The 20,473-nt window shown below is 49.9% G+C and overlaps 8 protein-coding genes across 8 annotated transcripts; 6 read left to right on the forward strand and 2 right to left on the reverse strand.

Moving 5' to 3' along the window:
- Positions 1–1,149: 1,149 nt before the first annotated feature.
- Positions 1,150–2,592, reverse strand: CTRU02_210761 (carbon-nitrogen hydrolase; the record flags this gene model as incomplete). The annotated part of the gene is made up of 8 exons (XM_036721995.1): positions 1,150–1,201; positions 1,299–1,360; positions 1,416–1,734; positions 1,803–1,856; positions 1,914–2,014; positions 2,064–2,257; positions 2,312–2,382; positions 2,444–2,592. 8 exons carry the CDS (start codon positions 2,590–2,592, stop codon positions 1,150–1,152), a joined length of 1,002 nt encoding a protein of 333 aa, XP_036586367.1.
- Positions 2,593–3,263: 671 nt separating this feature from the next.
- On the forward strand, positions 3,264–4,622 carry CTRU02_210762 (homoserine o-acetyltransferase; the record flags this gene model as incomplete). The annotated part of the gene is made up of 3 exons (XM_070205509.1): positions 3,264–3,273; positions 3,328–3,490; positions 3,524–4,622. 3 exons carry the CDS (start codon positions 3,264–3,266, stop codon positions 4,620–4,622), a joined length of 1,272 nt encoding a protein of 423 aa, XP_070060752.1.
- A 1,455-nt stretch (positions 4,623–6,077) lies between these two features.
- Positions 6,078–8,061, forward strand: CTRU02_210763 (aspartate kinase; the record flags this gene model as incomplete). The annotated part of the gene is made up of 3 exons (XM_036721993.1): positions 6,078–7,439; positions 7,505–7,656; positions 7,740–8,061. 3 exons carry the CDS (start codon positions 6,078–6,080, stop codon positions 8,059–8,061), a joined length of 1,836 nt encoding a protein of 611 aa, XP_036586365.1.
- A 712-nt stretch (positions 8,062–8,773) lies between these two features.
- Positions 8,774–9,931, forward strand: CTRU02_210764 (transposase; the record flags this gene model as incomplete). The annotated part of the gene is made up of 1 exon (XM_036721992.2): positions 8,774–9,931. One exon carries the CDS (start codon positions 8,774–8,776, stop codon positions 9,929–9,931), a length of 1,158 nt encoding a protein of 385 aa, XP_036586364.2.
- An 885-nt stretch (positions 9,932–10,816) lies between these two features.
- CTRU02_210765 (glycoside hydrolase) lies at positions 10,817–12,070 on the forward strand (the record flags this gene model as incomplete). Its single annotated transcript, XM_036721991.1, has 1 exon — positions 10,817–12,070. The coding sequence occupies one exon, from the start codon at positions 10,817–10,819 to the stop codon at positions 12,068–12,070; it is 1,254 nt and encodes a 417-aa protein (XP_036586363.1).
- A 2,296-nt stretch (positions 12,071–14,366) lies between these two features.
- On the forward strand, positions 14,367–15,433 carry CTRU02_210766 (uncharacterized protein; the record flags this gene model as incomplete). The annotated part of the gene is made up of 3 exons (XM_036721990.1): positions 14,367–14,618; positions 14,723–15,141; positions 15,196–15,433. 3 exons carry the CDS (start codon positions 14,367–14,369, stop codon positions 15,431–15,433), a joined length of 909 nt encoding a protein of 302 aa, XP_036586362.1.
- Positions 15,434–15,596: 163 nt separating this feature from the next.
- CTRU02_210767 (DUF895 domain membrane protein) lies at positions 15,597–17,361 on the reverse strand (the record flags this gene model as incomplete). Its single annotated transcript, XM_036721989.1, has 5 exons — positions 15,597–15,776; positions 15,836–16,319; positions 16,410–16,563; positions 16,683–17,083; positions 17,156–17,361. The coding sequence occupies 5 exons, from the start codon at positions 17,359–17,361 to the stop codon at positions 15,597–15,599; spliced, it is 1,425 nt and encodes a 474-aa protein (XP_036586361.1).
- A 921-nt stretch (positions 17,362–18,282) lies between these two features.
- Positions 18,283–19,854, forward strand: CTRU02_210768 (taurine catabolism dioxygenase; the record flags this gene model as incomplete). The annotated part of the gene is made up of 6 exons (XM_036721988.1): positions 18,283–18,701; positions 18,767–18,799; positions 18,848–18,912; positions 19,008–19,301; positions 19,364–19,611; positions 19,687–19,854. The coding sequence occupies 6 exons, from the start codon at positions 18,283–18,285 to the stop codon at positions 19,852–19,854; spliced, it is 1,227 nt and encodes a 408-aa protein (XP_036586360.1).
- Between the last annotated feature and the right edge of the window lie 619 nt (positions 19,855–20,473).

Raw genomic sequence — 20,473 nt, forward strand, 5'->3', positions numbered from 1 at the left:
CTGTGGCCCCCCCAGAATTAAGGTGGGGACTATGTGGGGAGACCGATATCTTGGACAGCCGAGAGAAAGTCATCCAATCGCATCGGAGGTGCCGTGGTTTTGGCACGCTGTACTTTCCCACTTTCAAGGAGAACTTGCCAATAAGAAAACTTGCGCACAGTGTAGATGGATGTCTCGATCGGTCTTTGACAGGGATGGTGCACAGCAAGGTTCTCATATTGGCACTGTGAGTGTTCCTTTGTCATTGCGGGAGCGTCGCGCTCTTTCCCACGTTGCTACTCACCTTCCTTTTTTTTTTTTTTTTGTCTCTGGTACCTACCTACCTCTCTGTTCCTGTCTGCTTGTTCCTGGGGCTGATAGATGTCTCCTTCCCAACTATTCCCAATATTTTCTGCCGTCAGCGACGTCAGACCACTTCGCACCAATTGAAGGAAGGCGCCGAAGTGGTCCTGAGTAAGAGCAAGACAGGGTCGTCAGAATCGTAATAGTAATCAAAGGCAGTCAATGCTGGGGCAATTCGGAAGGAGCTACTTTTGAGACTTGGATACCAGCTCTCCACCCAATCCAAACTTTGACGATTCATCTGCAAATCCAACACCAGATACAGAATCCAGTGAATTATTTCTGCACCAGTACACGCCAGCGTCAAAAACATCAAAAAGCCTGCATTTAAAGATAGGCATAGGCTCATCTTCGAAAGTTTTTTCATCGAATATTGTATGCCATCCCATCTCTTGGCTCAGCAAAAAGGTTGGTGATACCCAAGTCTGACCATCTGTACAAATGCTGTTTTTTTAAACTTCTGGAGCGAGAGAACATGCAATTTAAGAAAAAAAAAGTATCACCGCATATCACCGTACTGGGTCACCCAGTGCGCGACACCCACTTGCCAGCTTGTTGCATCGCGACCCGTCATCCAACTAAGCCCGCATTAAGGTCAAGCAAAAGCTTCTCGGACTTCGATGCGACCATAAGATCCCGATCCTGAACTGCTTGTCACGCCGACGCTCTCGCGACCGTCAAACACCCTCTCCGAGTCAAGTCCCATAAACCTCAAGGCACACAATCCTGGTATACCCATTTGGCACCCCGCCTTTCCCACCTTCGACGCAGCTTCCAGCGCCCGCAACCACCCCGCGGGACGCCGTCTCAGCTGGTGAATGCCACACTGGTGCCCGGCTTGGTGTTGACGGTCAAGGAACTAAATAGTTTGTCAGTTTCTGTAGATGAACCACCAACTGACGAGCCAGTCGATCCCATCTTCCTTTTCTAGCACATTCAGGGTTGAGTCAACTTACAAGACGTCCGGCCGGGAATAACTGCCGACCGGGTCAAAATCAAGCTGTGAAACGTTCTTAGCAGACGGTCCGCGAGCGACTGACTTGGAGCAATGCGGGGATTCTAAGATGCCTTACCCTAGATTCTATGATGTCGGCCATCCTCAGTTCGGCATAAATGATGTCTTCCTTGTCCCATACTGGCTCGGCAATGAACGTTCCCAACGGCCCGACAACGCAAGAGCCCCCGTGATTGACAATGTCATCCGGCTCCCACTGGGCCCCGTCCGGCCTCCGGTCGGGATGCTCAGTTGTGAACGGCGGATAGTCGGATGGAAAATCTGAGACCTTACACACCGAGTTGACAGAAATCACAAAACAGCGTCCTTCTTTGGCGATATGCTGCATCGATGCAGTCCACGCTTGTAAATCATCAGCGTTGGGCGCGATATATATCCTGGATTGCGGTTAGCGAATCATTTCAACCGCAGTCGCCTGCTACGATCCTTTCAACCAGTCACTCACTCGATACCTTGTTGGTATAATGCCATGCGCGCTGCTGGCATATAATTTTCCCAGCTATGGCCATGTCAGTCTGTGACTTATTTGGCATATCACTAAGTTCAAGTGACCAACCAGATCAAACTTCCCACTTTCCCAACGTCAGTTTGCTTCACTTGCAGGCCGTCTCCGGACCCTCGACCCCAGACAAGTCGTTCAGCTGCCGTCGGGATCAACTGCAATAATTAGTTCAGAGAGCCTGCGGCAGATTGAGAAATGTATTACCTTGCGATGTTTGTACACCATGCTGCCATTCCGGTCTAGCAACAATGCGGTGCAGTAAAGCGTTCCACCTGCTTTTTCGATAATACCCACATGCAGAAGAACATTGTACTTTCGAGCCGTTTCAGACAACACGTCAAATGCAGGCGATGGGACTTCAACAGCCGAATCAAAGTATCTTGCAAACCATTGTCGACCTGCAAAATGTGAACATCAGCTTTACGAATCTAATGAGGATATCCTGTAGCTACCTCGAGGTTCTCGTGCACCTATCGTCGCATCAAAAGCGTATCGCCATGGGTATGCTGACAAGAATCCTTCTCTAACCCGCTCACGAGAACGTTACTAAATGAGGTCTAGACGCGTTGGTACTGTGTACTTACGGAAATACCACCAAGTCGGCACCAGCCGCTGCCGCCTCTGCCGTCAGCTTACTCAGCTTCTCCAGGCTCTTTTCCAAATCAAAAGAGACCGGCGCTGCCTGGACAGCCGCGACCTTGACAGTCGGACGAGTGGGTGTCATTGTTGTCATGTGGGAAGGCAAAGCTTGGAAAAATACCGGATACCACGGTCAGAAGGCAAAACGAAATTGTGGCAGTTTTTCAACCTCAACCCCACGCCAGTCCTATTTTTGAGTCATACGAAACCGCCCAAAGAAGCCATCTGCATCTGCAATCCCCATAGGATGGCCTTACTATCATCCGAGATCGACCGGAGGTCTCCATGCTCATGCGGCATATGCCGGGACGATCCCGATATCACACGGACTGCGGCGTCGGAGTTGTGGCTCAAATCCCGGAATGCATTCAAACCCCGGTGATAAACAAATGCTCGGTGCACAAGGCTCTAGTAACCCCTCAATCAATAGATTGATTGACATACGCAATGCAGTTGAACAAGGGGTTAATTTGTACAAACTAAGTAAATAACGTTACTTTGCGAGGTTGAGACCCTCGTGGTTTCCTCAGACGCTTGGGAGACTTGAAAGTTGAAGCATCTGCTGTTTTATCGAAACTCAGCGGTTTTGCTGCACGTACTGTCTTTATGTGCTTTGGCTGATCTGATGTTAAACGGTAACAACCGGTCATTGCTGAAAGTCGGTATCACATCAGTGTCGTACGTCACGCGTTGGGGAGAGCAGCAATCAGGCCTGGAAACTTCCCTATACTGCTCTATTGTACAAGGCATACTCAGCCACTTTCCATGGCTTTCCGTAAGTGAATTTCGCTCGGCATTGGTGTAACACATCCTGACCTCGACTGCACAGTGGTTGAATCGAATCCGGACCCGGACAACTCGTATGCCCGACTTATTCGAAACCAAAAATATGCCATAATCCCGAGCTTTCAGTTAGAATCAGGCGAGACGCTTTCTAAATGCCCAATAGCGTACAAGACTTGGGGGTCTTTGAATGAAAATCGCGATAATGTGTTAGTCATATGCCATGCCCTGACAGGGAGTAGCGACGTCAGCGACTGGTGGAGTCCTCTCATCGGCCCGGGGAAAGCATTCGATCCCCGACACTTCTTCATTTTCTGTGGCAATGTCTTCGGGTCTCCTTACGGAAGCGCGTCGCCGTTAACAAAGAACCCGAATACGGGTCGACGATATGCCGGCGAATTCCCGCAAACGACCATCAGAGATGATGTACGAGCCCACAAGCTCGTTCTTGATGCTTTGGGTGTCAAATCTGTGGCAACTGTCATTGGCGGATCGATGGGCGGTATGGCCACGCTAGAATGGCCACTTTGCACACCCTCGAACTTTGTCAAGAATATCATTCCCATTGCCACAGCTGCAGACCACTCAGCTTGGGGAATTTCTTGGGTTGAGACTCAACGACAATGTATCTACTCTGATCCCAAGTTTCTTGACGGACGCTATGAGCCAACCCCTGAAGGCCAGCCATCGGCGGGGCTCGCTGCTGCTCGCATGATTGCCATGTTGACCTATCGCTCTTGCACGAGTTTCGATAATCGCTTTGGAAGACGGCCTTTAAGGGAGCTGAATAAGCCGAAAGATCCGCCTTTAGATTTACCACGGACGGAAAGTCCGGCGATTGAGCCAGCTCATGGCAGGTCACGACGGCCCACTAGAGACCTATCCTTTTCAGCGCAGGGTTACTTACGTTATCAGGGCAAGAAATTCATCAGCCGGTTTGATGCCAATTGCTATTTGCACATCACCTACAAGATGGACAGCCACGATGTGGCCTACGGCAGAACGAAAGATCTAGGAGACAGGGCGCTGTCAGACGTGCTCTCAAGAGTTCCTTTTGGGGCTCTCGTTATTGGAGTTGAAACGGATGCGTTATTCTTGCCCGAGCAACAAGAACGGTTGGTTGCATGCCTGCCAGGTGCTTCGCTCTCTGTGCTTGAATCTTCAGACGGTCACGATGGGTTCTTGCTCGAGTTTGACCAGCTTGACGCCCTTATCCAAACCAAGCTGAGATCTGACTTGCCGCACCTCTATGCAACTACAAATAAGTTTGAAGAAACTTTCGACCTGGACATAACAGACCCATCAGGACGAAGTTTGACAGGGGAGGTTGAGCGTTGGTAGGAGAATACCGACTCCAGGTTGGAGGTCAAGGGGCTCCAACTCGGGAAAGTACGGATGACAAGGGCAATCGTTCGTACAATTGACAGCGGACCACCCTTACGGTTGCAAGAACTCTGAACCGAAGGATCCATTGCCACTATCCAAGTCACCAGACCAATTTCTTTTTTTTTTTACGAAGTTTTGATGATCCAGACACAGCCGCCAATCAATAGCAGACCTTAAGACATACATCCTTTAGAGTTTGTTGCCCAAACACAAGTTCAAGTGGCAGGATATCACCAAATTTTATTACGGAGACTTAAGAGATTACTCAACAAGACATGCTGGCTGTAACTGTGTCCCTTACGGGATATCAATCTACACTTCAATGTCGTCGGATCCATTCGTCCGTTCAGTCTGTTCGAATCATCAAATGCATGATTCCTTAGAAGAATTTAGCTTCAGTTTATCCTCATTGCGGCCTATCATTGTTGATTCAAGTTGTCGCTGGCAAACTGACTATCGATTACTACTAGCCCCATCCTGCATCGCATTCCTGTTCGTTTCCATAGGGTATGCTGCCAGCCGCATCGAACCAGCCGCAAGTGCGACTTTTTCCTCCGGTCGGTCTGCAGTTTGGGCTCTTTTACCCACAAGGGGCATGCAGAAAAAGGCCCCAACCAAGAGAACCCTGAAGGGCCTGTCACTAATATCCCTGCGATGCATCGGGACGAACCGAGAACGAGGAGGGACCCAGTAATTGTGCGCCTGTCTGAATTGGGTAAAGGACTCGGCGATTTGTGGCTTTGACAGATGAGATCTTGGTGGTGGCGAATCGGACAGGTCGGCGTCACTTGCAACGAGGACACTGCGGTCGCACTATCCCACGCCAAACCCTGCTTTCATACGGCGTAATCTCCACTACGCTTTGAGACCTTTCAGATACAATGGGCCGGCCCTATTCCCAAATGGTTGAGGGAGGAGTGTTTTATTCAATAGCCGAGCGTACAAACCCGTCCGACTGTTGGAAACGGACACTGCCTTCAAATCCCGAGCCGGGATTTGGCCCACGGTCACACACCAGTCGCCGACGTCGAACTCCACAGTCCCCAGAAAGCATCACCAATGGCAGTGGCTTTTAGACCAAAAATGCCATGGCAATATCGGAATGAGCAAGGTCTGTAGCCGCAATGGACTTTGACCGAGGGCATGTCTTAGCCAGCCGCCTCGTCCGCCCTCGACAACAGATATCGAGTCTCGTGGTTCGTCTTGGTCGCTGGGCATCCGGCGAGTGCTTTGCCGTCGATAACCTCCCGTGGCCAAAGACGAACATTATATGTTTGTTCCAGGCAAGGCATTGAGGGCCGCCTAGTTCAAATGAGGCCCACTGCCAACGTTTAACTGACTCTGTTTCTGCTTGCTCTCGGCCCTGCTCCAGAGCAGGATCAACACTCTCCGCGTCCCCCGCCGCACAGCATGGAAGCCAGCCGAGAAAACAGGCCATGGCTGGTGCAAAAGTACGGCGGCACCAGTCTTGGGAAGCTCCTCGAATCGATCTGCAGCAAAATCATCCCATCCTTCCTGCAAGAATACAACCTGGTGGTGGTATGCTCGGCGCTCTCCGGTTCCACAAAGTCGAGTGGCACCACAAGCGTCCTACTAGAGTGCATATCGCACGCCGAGGCCGGGCTCACCGCACAGGCTCAGTTGAACAGGGCCATCGACCTCGTACGTGACAACCACATACGGCTCCTCGAGAAGCACCTCGTCAACTCCAACGGCACGAGAAGTGACCTGTGCAGTGACATATTTGACACAACAAAAGCCACCATCATCAAAGAGTGCGAGAGCCTCCGTGGGTTCCTGCTCGCTGCACAGATCATTGGGGAACTATCTCCCAGGGCGAGAGACCGCGTGATTGCGCTCGGGGAGAAGCTTGCCTGCAGAGTTGTTGCTGCTTTCCTGAGCAGCAAAGATGTTCCGGCCGAGCCGGTGATCTTGGAGGATGTCGTCGAGTCGGTTTTCGGCGGCAGCATCTTTGAGCAAAAGTTAGCTCTCGACAACCTCGGTCCCCGATTCTACCACCTCATCGCCGACGAAATCACTAGGAGGATACGAGAGTGCGGAGACCATGTGCCGGTCGTCACCGGGTTCTTCGGCATCATGCCGGACTCTTTGCTGAAGAACGTTGGTAGGGGATACTCCGACTTGTGCGCTGCAATGTGCGCTGTTGGTACTAAGGCGGCGGAGCTACAGATATGGAAAGAGGTGGATGGCATCTTCACGGCTGATCCGAGAAAGGTCCCTTCGGCGCGGCTGTTGTCGACTGTGACAGCGGAAGAGGCGACGGAATTGACATACTACGGGAGCGAGGTGATTCACCCACTTACCATGGACCAAATACGATGCGCCAACATACCATTGAGGCTGAAAAATGTCTTCAATCCGTCCGGGCCCGGCACAATCATCTACCCTTCCCGCACGCCATCCCCGCCTCTGACTCCCCCCACCCCCAAAGAGGAAGAGGTCGACGTCAAAATGTCGCTTCCGACAATCGATTTCATGTTGGGGAACGGGTACCACGGGGAAAACAAGGAAAGGCGGCGACCTACTGCGGTTACTGTAAAAGACTCCATTCTACTGGTCAACGTCGTCTGCAACAGGAACACAAAGTCCCAAGGGTTCCTGTCCGGCGTATTTGACCGACTCGAAGAGGCAGGAATCAAGACGGATCTCGTCACTACCAGTGAACGGAACGTCAGTCTAGCTTTCCAACATTCAGAAGAAGGATCATGTCAACATCAGAGGTTACAGGTTGAGCTCGAGAAGTTCGGCAAGGTTAGTCTCGAGTTGACTTCACTTCCTACCCAAAACGGACCTGTTTACTTATAATCTCTCCTCAGGTCGTCATCACCGAAAACATGTCCATCGTAACCATCGTAGGTCACAAAATGCGGAACATGGTCGGTATCTCGGCCGAGATCATGGCCGCCCTGGCCGCCGCCAAAATAAACATTTTCCTTGTCAGCCAGGGCGCAAGCGAAATCAATGTCTCGTATGTACCCGCGCCGTTCCTTCCTCTCTCCACAGGCTCTCTCTACAGGATCGTTTCTCGCTAATTACATTCCCGTACATTAGTCTCGTTGTCAGAGCAGAAGACTCGGTTCTCGCAATGAACATGATTCACAGCAAAGTACTCCAGATTCCCACGCACTGGGAACAGGAGAACAACTTTATCAAAGGTGCAGTCGGCGCTCGTCATACAAGAGCCGACAATGTCGAATACCGACCGCTTACACCTCCCAGGTCCGTGGCTGTACTGATGCGCCGACCTGGAAGAACGACCCGCGTGTTGCCGGGCGAGTCGGAGGAAGCTGCCTATCAGTATATCGTGCGGCGGTGGTTGAAGAGGAAGAGGCACGTCAAATTGGCGGGAGCTAGCGGTAGAGAAAGTAATTAGTAGAGATGCTGGAGATGGAGTGGGCAAGATCTTTTTTACAGAACCACAGAGAGGGATATGCTTTGGTTGTAGTTTGGGATGCTGAATAACGTCGCACACCCACTTCTCGCACACCCCCACATTTCGCACACCCATAAATCGCTCATGTAGAATTTTACCCTCTTCAACATTCTTTAATATCTTCACCACTTTTACAGCGATTATTATAATTCTTTGAATAGTTACTCTTATACGCTTAATGGGCCAGTATACGGAAACAGAAGTCAATCAAGCTCTCAATGCAGTTGCAAGTGGGCAGAGTGTCCGAAAGGCAGCTCATGATGCTGGAATTCCACCATCAACCCTCCAGTCTCGATTAAAGGGTTCACAGGCAAGAAATGTAGCTTTCTCTAGCTTCCAGAAGCTATCTCCAGCACAGGAAAGTCACTTAGCTGAATGGGTGCGTATCCAGGCGGCGTTAGGGCTGCCGCCAACACATCAACAACTCAAGGAATTTGCCCAGCGAATCCTAGACATCAGAGGCACTACCCAGCCACTTGGGAGAAACTGGATTCAGTTCTTTATTAAGAGAAATCCATCAATCAAGGTTCATAGAGCTAGAGCCATCGATTCTAAGCGTGTCAATGGGGCCTCAACTAATGTAATCAGGCAATGGTTTCAACAACTCGCCCTTCCAGAGATCAAGGCGATCAAACCACATCATCGCTATAACATGGATGAAACTGGTATCCTAGAAGGCAGAGGATCAAATGGCTTAGTACTGGGATCATCAGAAAGCTCATCAATGCGAAAAAAACAGCCTGGGTCTCGGGCTTGGACAACTATGCTTGAGTGTGTCTCTGCAACTGGTCAGGCGCTTCCTCCACTTGTTATTTATCGAGGGAAATCGGTTCAACAACAATGGTTTCCTCTTGATATCCATAAACGTGATATTTACAGTGGTTGGAAGTTCACAGCAACTGAGAATGGCTGGACTTCAGACTCTACAGCTGTGGAATGGCTTGAGAACATCTTTATCCCTCTGACTAAGCCTGATCATCCCTCTGAGCAGAGACTATTGATCCTAGACGGTCATGGCAGTCATGAAACAACAGAATTTATGTATCTCTGTTATAAACACAAGATATATCTCCTTTTCCTACCGCCACATACATCCCACGTTCTCCAACCTCTAGACCAAGCAGTCTTTGGGCCTCTCAAGGCGACCTATCGAAAAGAGCTTGGATACCTCATTCAACACAACGATTCTACAGTTGTAGGCAAACGGAACTTTCTTACCTGCTATGGAAAAGCACGCCAGATGGCATTTTCAAGCAAGAATATCAGAAGCGGCTGGAAAGCAACAGGACTATGGCCCATTTCGATAGCTCGACCGCTCATGAGCCCTCTACTGCTTGAGAATGCTTCCAAGCCCTCAAAGCCAGGCTATTCTACGCCTATGAGGGCCTCTGATGGTGGAAAAGACGAAAACTGGGCATCTGCTACATCCATAGTAGCCTGGTCAACGCCCAAGAAGACAGTTGATCTATATGATCAACTTAGCTTATTCAGCAAGTTGGATAAAGATCAGCAAACGCAGCGACTGTTGTTTCGAAAGGTTCAAAAGGGATTTGATGAAAAGGACTATCAATTGGCTACAGCAGAGAAGAAGATTGCAATGTTGGAAGCAGAAGTTGAGGCTGGAATGGTACGGAAGCGGCGTAAGGTCCAAATGAGCCCAAATTCGAAGTTTGCCAACATTGAGGCAATTCACAAAGCCCAAATTGAGGCTGGCGAAATTGAGGATAGCTCAGATGAATCTAGCGAGCCTGAATTACCTATTAAAACTGGCGATAGTATCACAGTTGCAGGAGACGAATCAGACTTATAGTTATGAAGTTGATGAATACCTCATGATGACCCAATTTATGGGTGTGCGAAATGTGGGGGTGTGCGAGAAGTGGGTGTGCGACGTTACCATGATATCACTGCGTTTATGTACCTAGTATTAGATTGAAAGTACAGCACCGGGAAGATTGAGTGTGGGAGCATTGGGTGTGACGGTGTCACAATTTCCATTCTTAAGATGTAATCAAACTGATCCATCGAATCATGAGGCTCTTCTTTTGAAAACGAGTATGTGGAGGTTTCAGTGGTGTTGCCAAGATCGGATTGTTCTCAGGTTTAGTCTTGTTTGTCATTCACTTTGACAACGACTATTCAGGTTACTGACAATGAAGTCGTGTAGGAAGATAGTTGCCAGGGAGTTTTCCGTCTAACAAAGATTCAACATCAAATGACTTCACTGTTGTTCAGGACAGGGCAAGTTGTACTACGCCAATTACTATGAGCAGTTTGTTTTCAACCGAGCCAGCTTTGTAGATTATTGATCTCTGTATTCAGTCAACGTATTAGCGAAGTGTCCAAAGAAGGTAGTATGAGCTTTGTTGTAGACCAAGGAGTTGCTCAAAGTCGGTGAGCAATGTAAGGGGAAACTAAGGTATTACAGGTTTCTTTCACATGAAGTCCCACACATGAACATTGCAACTAGTGTTGAACAACCATCGATCCGTTGCTCAAGTTGTATTGGTGTTGCAGGACGTACTTCTAGGCTTCTGCCTTTCCATTACTACAAATATCTGATGGTCCAACTCTTTTCTGACATTCAGACATATCATCATTTCTACATTTTCCTACGTTCTCGTACATATCCCGAGCAGTACCTTTCCCGTTCTTATTTATTTGCACTTAACTTTCCATTTCCTTACCTTCAACAATGCCTTCCGCACAGCTGTCACTCATCGCCGCCATGCTGGCATCGGCCGCGAGTGCCCACGTCGTCCTCGAGAACCCGAGGCCCTTCAAATTCGTCGCCGACGGTCCCACCAACCCCGTCTCTTCCACCGGCGATGATTTCCCTTGCAAAGTCCCTGCCGGCGCCTCCTACATCATTGACGGCGAACGAACTGTCTATGCCATTGGTGATCCGCAAATCGCCACTTTCAAAGGCCAGGCTGTCCATGGCGGCGGCAGCTGCCAGTTCGCACTCAGCGCCGACACTGCGCCGACCAAGAGTTCGACTTGGATGGTCATTCACTCGATCGAGGGCGGTTGCCCGGCTCGTAACCAAAAGGGAAACCTCGAGGGCCCAAACAAAGATGAGTACTCTTTCATTGTACCTGAAGGCATTGCGCCTGGTGACTACACATTTGCGTGGACATGGCAGGCGCGAGTGGGCGGTCAACCCGAGTACTACATGAACTGCGCTCCGATCACGGTAGTTCCGGCTAAGAAGAAGCGCGCGGCGTGGGTTGATCGCCGCATGTCGCTCGCCAAGCGTGTTGTGTTTCCTGAGTTGTTTATGGCTAACATGGGTGATGTGTCCGGGGGTTGTACCACATCGGAGGCGCTTAACGCTCAGATCCCGATCAAGTACCCGAACGCGGGCACATCTGTTGACCACCCTGAGGGCACTGCTAACTTGTTCCAGCAGCCGTGTGACGGAAACCCCCGGGCCGGTGCCGGCGGTGCCGCCGGCGGCGGGGCTCCCGGTAATGGAGCCGAGCCTTCTGCCGCCAGCAGTGCTACTGAGCCCGGGGTTTCAACTTCCAGAGTTGAAGAGGCGCCTGCATCGAGCTCTACTGCGTCTGTTCCTGCAGAGAGCTCAGCTAGCTCTGCAGTCACCATTGAGCCGCCTGTTACTTCTTCGACTAGTCAGCCTGAACAGCCGCCGGCCAGTACCGTTGCGCCTGAAGTCCCTGTCACGTGCCCAGTCCCTTCGATTCCGACTGTAGAGGTTACTGTCACTGTGACGGCTACAATTACCGCCAACATTCCTGTCGCTTCGGACGTTCCCGCCACTCCCTCATCTGCGCCGGTTGCTTGTACTGAGGGTTACCTTACTTGTTTGCCTGATGAGACTCACTTTGCGACTTGCACTGGCGGCAAGTTGACTGGTCCGCAGCCAATTGCTCCTGGGTTCAAGTGCCGCGCTGGAGAGGGCCAGGGCTTGGATATCTCACCGCTTTAGATCGACGAGGGCGCTCAAGTTGTTTTTTTCTTTCTTTTAGGGAATGGGTCGGGTTAAGGAGTATGGCGAAGTGATGAGCCAAATCTTTGGAAGAGTTTATTGCAATGGTAAAAGCAGATCAATAAAAATAAGGTACAGAATCTAGTATTTGTCACAGTATACAACTCAATTGACGACTGTTCACAACTAAAAGGGGGAGCTTGCTTTCTGTGAGCCTAGCCTCGCGCACTGACTCCTTCTAGTGTAAACTGAATCGAGAATGAATAAGTTCAGGATAATATTGCTGTTGATCCAATTTCAGTGACGATCTTGTTTCGCCGCAGATTGCAGGGTTCACCACCGAATCTGCTCCACAGACATGTACTCCCCAGTCTCTCTGACCGGCCCCAAGAGAAACAGAAAGTGGGCCAACGGACAACAGAAGATTGTCCGTCCGAGGTTGCGCAGCCGTAAAGGGGATTTGGAAATCAAATTTGCAACGGAAAGTGGGATGACCAGATTCACAACGACTTCGAAGCCCTGGAAGTTGTCCATCAACCATTGATGCCACTTGATCAAGAGAGGTGTTACGGATATTGTGCAGGTTGTCTTTGCCAAGCTTTTGTCTTTTAGAGATGTCCCAGATCTGCATGCCTTGATGAAAATCAATCAACAGGTTGGCTCGGGTAGGAGCCGAAAAACTCTTTTACATTGACATAGTAGTTAAGTTGTTTACTACGTACTGATCTACGGGGCATTTTTTAAAATTCAAAGTAGGACGGCATGGATCATTTGACTAAGCGGGGACGGGGAATCCCACTCATTAGCAGCAATCGCGTACATTTCTTCAACATTAAGTGCACGCATCCTTTCAGGCGCCACCTTCTAGATTGCGTGATGTTGGGAAACTGAGTTACGGGCTAACGACATCTATATCTGTTTCCCGTTGATATTAATTCACCCCCTCGATTCCCGAGCTTGGCTTGGCCCTGTAGGATGGCGCGTCCGTTCTAGAACCCTTTTCGGTTGACGGTTCGCCAGAGAGGTGATATCGTCACCTGCATTAGGGTGTCTCAAGACACCTTGGCGGAATAGAGTTCAGGAAGCAATATTTAAGGTAGATATTGGAAACACATACGCAAACTGCCGACTTGACAGGATGACCAGGATGCACCAACTCCAATGCATGTGGTCTGGCTATAGGAGAACCAGGCGGCGGAGTGTTTCGAGAAGCCGACTTAATTCTACTCCTCCTAATGAAGACAGAATCCCAAACTGCAAAAAAGCAGTGTACCGTGCAGAGATCTACGTCTCAGAGCATCTAGCCAAGTTTGAGGTTCACCTGTCTCGGAATTGTCGACCGAAGCCGAATGTGACAATACCGTCACCACCGCCTTGTCAGGGGTTTCCGGCGGAGACGCATCTTTCAAATCCAAGTTTTGTTATGTCTCCGGAGTAGTTCCCTTCGCCACACGGGGCCGAACTTCATTGAGAAGTCATCGCCAGATTGTGTCGTTAACGGCAACGATGATGCTGTTTTTCTTCCATTTGGGCTCGACAACGCGCCTTGGTATCATATCCCCTTAATATCAGGGGCAGAGCTTTATTGCAGCTCTTGTCTGCCCTCCACGTGGTACAGGGAATCGGACTCCAGCTGTTACCGGGCACTCCGGTGTATTGAATGTGGTTTTCCTAGGACTTTGTTGAATTCGGCAGCATGCGCACGACTCGTACGCTCATTTTCAACCTGGCTTTGGAGCAGCGTGGCGGCCATTCTCGGTCCCGTGCACTCAACCCCCCAATGGGGCAGTGGTTCCGAAACTGAATCAGCGGAAAGTTTCTTTGAATATCGACCAGGGTTGACCCTGTTGCCAGTCAGGAGAACCACCCAGCTTGTCGGCACCCAACAGCACGGTTCAGTGGTGACGAGATGGGAGTTTCCAGTCGCCAAGGATGCATGACACGAAAGGCTAGCGAACCCTATTCAATCCCAGACAGCAGTAGAAAGTTTCTGGAGAGTAAGGGGGCTAAGCGGCTGGTTGCGCGCACCGCGGACTGCAACGAGATGGAGTTGCAGCGGTACCCTGCATGTCTAGACAAGGCTCAGGTTCAGGCTGAGGATCAGATCGGACGACATTAGTACAAAACGTCAAGATCTGCCCTCATCTGATGGATTTCGCCTGGACTCAAGCCTCTCTGTAGATCATCTTTTCTTGTTCATTCCATTCTTTTTTCGTTCGTCTCATTCGACGTCTATTTTCCAAACCAACCACACTCTTTTTTCAAAATCCGCTCATAGCCGGCCTAGGACTCCACAATGTTCACTTCTACTCTCATTCTCTCGCTCATTGCCGCCGTCGCGGCCGACTGCAACTCCAAGAACAACTCCGGTGGCGTGGTCCCCGGTGCTAAGGCTCAGTGCGCGCTCCAGTTCGACGGCCGCATCCCCAAGGCCTTCACCGCTGCCGATTTCGATGGAAAGTCCAGCCCCTTCAACACCGCCAATGTCTTCGGCAAGGGCTTGAAGTTCAGCGAGCTCATCCAGCTTCCTGAGGGTCTTTCGTCTCTGGTAAGTCATTGTCCACCAGAAGCCAACTTCTGATACAAAAAGAAGCGGGATCACCCGTTGCCGAATAGCCGAACAGTGCAAGTCTAACACTGAGATCTGCATAGTTCGATGTCAATGCCACCAAGCCCCTGGAGGTCACCATCAATGACAAGTCCATCTTCGCCCCCAGTGAGACCAACGTCCAGGTTGGTTTCCGTCGTGCCGAGTTGCTTCCCCTCAGCAACGATGGCAAGGATGCCTCTACTCAGGGTATCAAGACCCTCCACTTCAGCGTCATGAAGGATGCTCAGCGCCCTCTCAACTTGTCCCACGAGTACCAGCTCGCTTTCCTCGAGAGCGCCGACTTCAGCACCAACCAAATCGTCCTCAAGACCGGCTCCATCATCGGCGCCAACACTGCCGATCCCGACACGCTCCAGCTCTTCGGAAACGTCAACTCCAAGCCCATTCCTGAGCTCTTCAAGACCAAGTTCACCGAGGGTGTCTTCCACAACTTCGCCATCAAGCTCGACTTCACCAAGAAGTAAGATTAGAACCACCATAATTATTGTTGCAATTTACTAACATTCCACGCCAGCACCACCGAGGTTTTCTACTCCCAAGGTAACTCTGCCTTGAAGTCCCAGGGCAAGCCTGTTGAGAACAACATCTCCGGCCAGGGTCAGTACCACTTCGGTATGCTCAAGAAGCCCGTCAACGGTGGCGATGACATCACCAAGTCTGGCGACCAGCCTTCCAACATCAACGAGGGTATCATCTACGGCGGCATCTTCCAGGAGGACAGCTCCAACGGCTGCATCTCCCTGTCTCCTTAAATTGACCAGCGTAAAAGTGGATGAGTTGAGCTATTTCTCTTTATTAACCTAACGGAAATCGTAAAGTTGACTTTATGATAACCCGAGTTTTTACTTCTGAATAAAGAGAAAGATTTTTTAAATATTGAATGCATGACAACGTCTTGCTACGTCAAATACATGTCTATTTGTTTGAATTGGTACCTTTGATGTCCTCACTTCCTGCAATTAAATCAGGATGCCTCTGTTCTGGCTCTACTGAGTGAACTCCTACGTGGCGTAACCCAACTTCTCGAACCACAAAATAAGCAGGAATCATGGCAATGCCCCAAAGCGCAAAATTGACACCCAGGGCTGCAGTCAGCTGTTTTATCGTAATAAGCAATCATAACCTCGAACGAACCAGAATCTCATGTAACTTACAGGCGCGCTCGTTGAACTGATGCCGGAGCTTATGCATTGCCCAGCACTCTCAAGAGCTCTCGCGGCACTCGTATACCGGACGATATCGCTCGGATGACGCGACATCCAGCCAACTAGCCAGTATCCGTAGTTGTAAGTTAGTGCAAAGTTGACCTGCCATAAAATGTACAACGCCCATCCGCGGCCAAACCCTGCATCATCCCAATCCAGCGACGGCCTGTGCCTGGCGTACTCGGCTTGAACGACGACGCCCCAGACCCAACAACCGCCGATAAGCGCCATCAGAAACACATATGAAACTCGCGCTCGCGTTGTCAGAGACAGACGCTTCCAGTCTAGAAAGCTTCCGAGAGCAGCAGTTCCCGCAATCTGGGCGAGTGCGGACACTAGCGAGGCCAGTGCCCGCGCGCGAATGGAGAAATAGAGTGAAAGATAGGAACTGCTGTATGGCAAGAGCCAGTTTACATAGACGAAGAAGGGGGCCCTGTTGAAAATAGTTGAATGAGTCGAAAGTGTCACACAGCATCATCGTGCACGAGCCAGATGTGAATAGTACAGAAACGCTCAGACTTACACGAGGAGAAATTCTTTTCGCAGCATGAGACGTCCTAGCTCTTTGAGTTCGGCCGAGTCAGAAATCCTCTCAACGATCTGGACTCGAGTCCCGTTCCGTCGGACGACCTTATCGGGTGGGGAGAGGAGTATGGCGACAAGGGGCCCGAGACATTCTATAACAAGGTTGAGTCAGTCCCGTCTCACGCTGTCCCTGAAATGAGTCTAAACTTAGGCCAGGTTGCGTTGTGTCGGAGTTGGGAAACAATGCTAGAGAGCCTGGGCCACGACTTACGTAGGACAACAAAGACGATGTATGTTCTCCAATCAAGCTTGCCAGTCCGCCTTCCCTGATAATTGAAGGCGAGGTTGATAATACCACCCAAGATGCTGCCACTGTTTCGGTAGCATAGCCAATAGGCCAAGTATTTACCGCGGTTCTCTGTCTCTGGGTAACTGAGCATGATTGCTCCTTCTGCCGCCCAGAACAGCCCAGCAGTTATTCCACAGGCAGCTGAGCCGACGTATATGAACCACTCATTGCCATAACGGTTATTGGTGTAAAGAGCCGCAGAGTAGACGACATAACCGATTGTACCAAAGGCAAAAGTTGCTTTCAGTCCAAAGCGGTTAGCAACAATGCTACCAACGAGGCAGGTTATTGTCATCAAAGAGAATAGAACGGCGTTTCCAGCCCTGTGAAATTCCCAAGTAAGATAACATCTTTTAAAATAATGACTCATCATGTCACATATGCTGTAAACTTACATAACAAGGTACGGGGACTGTTGACCTCCAGCTCCAACAGAGTTCATCGCATTCCACAGACCAGGAGCTGTGAACGCTGCTATTCCAACCACTGTTGCCTGGAAAAACACACCACGGAACCAATGATATTTCGGGGTGATTGGTCTGTCATCTTCAATAGAAGCGGCCTGGGATGTCGGCGCTTCAAGTTCGGTATCTGAGCTCATTTCTGCGTCGGAAACACCTTGAACAGTTGTCTGTGGTTCACTTTCTTGTGATCGCCTTGAGTCCCCTATTCGGTAAGTAAGATATACTTAAACGATTCTCTGGCCAAACCAGCAGCTCCGATATCTTCAGCGACCTTAAAGTCCAAGATACCCAGTATTGCGTGATATCGGACGCTATCCGAATCTGCATGTTTCTGGTGGTAGACTGCCTTGCTCTAAATGTGCTACAGCGGCCTTATCAGGAATGCCCCACATATTCTGTACGGCTGGTTGGAAGATGTGGAAATCACGACATGCCGATCCGCGATGGCGAAGGACAAATAGTTTTGTCATTATCCGATAGATTCGGCATCTGAGATGACATGCGCATAGTTTAAGTGCAAAAGGATTCGGGTTCTCTTATTATCAAAGTTATCCTTTTGTACGCAGTGATAGATGATTGCTGTATAATCAGTAAGGTACTTCATTGTGTCTAATCACTATTAAATCTGCTGGATGTTGTTCATGAAGCCTAGATGATGAGCGAAAACCAAGCCTGAGCTTTAAACTGAGAATTAACCGCGTCTTTAAGCATCTCGCCAGATACTCTTAGCCGGGTCGATTAAGTCTGAGTAACATACTCTCACCATTTGCCGCTGTCGGACCTGGCCCGACAAAGGGCCATCCATATCTGGTTCATGCAGGATCTAGACCCGCTATCACGCAATGCTGAAAAGAGACGCCAAGTCATCCTAGTGGTAGGATATAGAAGTGTACAGTCCGAAGAGTGCTTTACTAATGCCAAAGGCAAGTTCCTACCTCTTACATAAATGCGTACCTTCTTCATGAGAACATTGGAATATAACACATCGTTAATCGATGGCATGAACTTGAGCAACCCATTCTAATTTCAAGTGCAGAAACCTTCTTTGTGGTTTCAAAATGACGACACTTCAGTCCACTATCACTCTTCAGGACGCATCCTCGTCTTTAGGTTTCAACAAGCTTGAGAACGACAGCGGCAATCCGACCTTGTTCGAGCCGTTTTCAGTTTTAGGTCAACAGGACACGGCCAAGTTCGGCTTATCATGGTCTGCACCATTTCCTCTCGCTCTTAGAGTGACCAAGTCATTAAGTCTATCGGAAAGTATTGAAGCTATTCTAAAGTTCACTCAATCAGGCGATTTGGGCAAATCCATCAAAGAGCACGGCGGAGCTCTTTTGATTCGTGGATTGCCCATTGAGACACCTGATGACTACAGCAAAGTGGCTCACGCATTTGGCTTTCGTCCTCATATCGAAGTTGGACGTCCACCCTTGAGAACTGTTTTAGCACCAAATGTGAAAACCGCAAATGAGGGGTGAGGCTCGACTGCGCTAAGCTAATCTGTATGATTGCACAAATTAGACTAACAACGTCCACTAGACCTCCAGAGCTTCCAATTTGGCCACACAGCGAGTGAGTGTACCTGATTATTTACAAAAAGAATTGTGCTAACTGAGCTAGATACGGATGGTCAACTATCAATCCGGCATGGCTCACTTTCACCGCTCTCCAGCTTCCCGATTTCGGTATGTGGACCAAATCTGCCTCACCTCCTCCTCCTCAGTCCGATTGAGCCCTCCACAACTGAAGAATCTTGGTCATTCCGTGCTAACGACGTCAGGTGGCGCGACACCTATCACATCAGCCATTTACATCGCTCATGAGCTTTCACAACAGGCGCCCGAATTTTTATCGGATCTTCTCCACAAAGGTGTCAAATACGTATACCGATACACCATCAACCCCCTCGTGTCCAATACGGGCACGAGTGTCCGTGGCGCGTACGGGCAAGAGATTACCGACGAGGACGACGAAGCAACGGCCCGAAAGAAGATCGAAACTGAGGTACGCCGCCACAGCGAGCGTTTTGAATGGCATGAGGATGGTAGTTTAAGTGTCACACACATTGTCCCTGGTACGTGTTTTTTAACTGAGGGGTTCAAATGATATCGAAGCCTTCTAACGCGAGAAATGAAGCCATTCGCATCCACAATCCCACAGAAGCCACTGTATTCTTCGGAAACGTCACTTCCGCTTGGGGGCGTAGCAGACATCATGGTGCGACGAGGCCTCCCTTCCGAGGTGACGACGGTTCATACCATCCGCCGCCGACATTTGGTGACGGCACGCCGATTGATGTTGAGAACTTGGACCTACTGCTGAAACTTGCCGAAGAGGGTGCTGTAGATGTCGAGTGGGAGAAGGGTGATCTGGTGTTGCTAGATGTGAGTGACTGACCCCGCGGAGATCTCTGTGCGGGAAACGTAGTGAACGGTGGCTGATACCAAGGGCTTCTTCAGAACTATGCGGTAATGCACTCGCGTAAGCCTTGGAGTGGAAACCGCCAGGTGTTAGCTGCACTATGGGACGACGATGGGAGGATCAACGATTTCCCAGAAGGTCTAGAGTTGTTGAAGAGTAGTCCCAAAATCCCTAGGACGGACTCGGACAAAGCTTTTGGGTCATGATCCGCAGCGGAATCACATTTTTATTGGTTGGTTTAAACCGTCTGACCGAAAGGAACACTTGCCACTGGCCACCGCGACCCTTGAGTTGACTTACCTACGCCTATTTGACGGTGAGACTGCGGATCCCCGGATTTGTTCAATCGATCCGCCTATGTTGCCGTACCTCTCGGAATCCACAATACAAACCAAGTATCTGGGATGGTGTGCAGATACGCGGAAAGTGAACGTTGCTAACCGCAATGAAGAAGTCTCGTAAAGGTTCTAGGCGCAGAATACGATCCGCGCCATGCCCACCGTACGCCACGCCTACCAACTATGACAGTCTGTCAGGACACTGTCAGGCCAAAATCGAGATTATGTCACCGCGACAACTAAAGGCGATTCAGCTTGGACTACGGACTGGAGATGGGGCCCGAAGACAAGTCGGGGCTGAGAGAAGGGATGATGTTCGGACAAGGATCGGACGAGTTTTCTGGGGCATCTGTGCGTTAAGGGGGCCTCCGAGTGATACCAACACAGATAAACTTGCTTGCATATATGTATACTGCAATGCAGTTGAGCTCATATGCATAAGGCTGATAAGCTATGAACAACAGAAACATTGTAGAATTTCTGTTCT

This window comes from Colletotrichum truncatum (genome assembly GCF_014235925.2).
Source record: "Colletotrichum truncatum strain CMES1059 chromosome Unknown Contig_0007, whole genome shotgun sequence".
Classification (NCBI taxonomy): domain Eukaryota; kingdom Fungi; phylum Ascomycota; class Sordariomycetes; order Glomerellales; family Glomerellaceae; genus Colletotrichum; species Colletotrichum truncatum.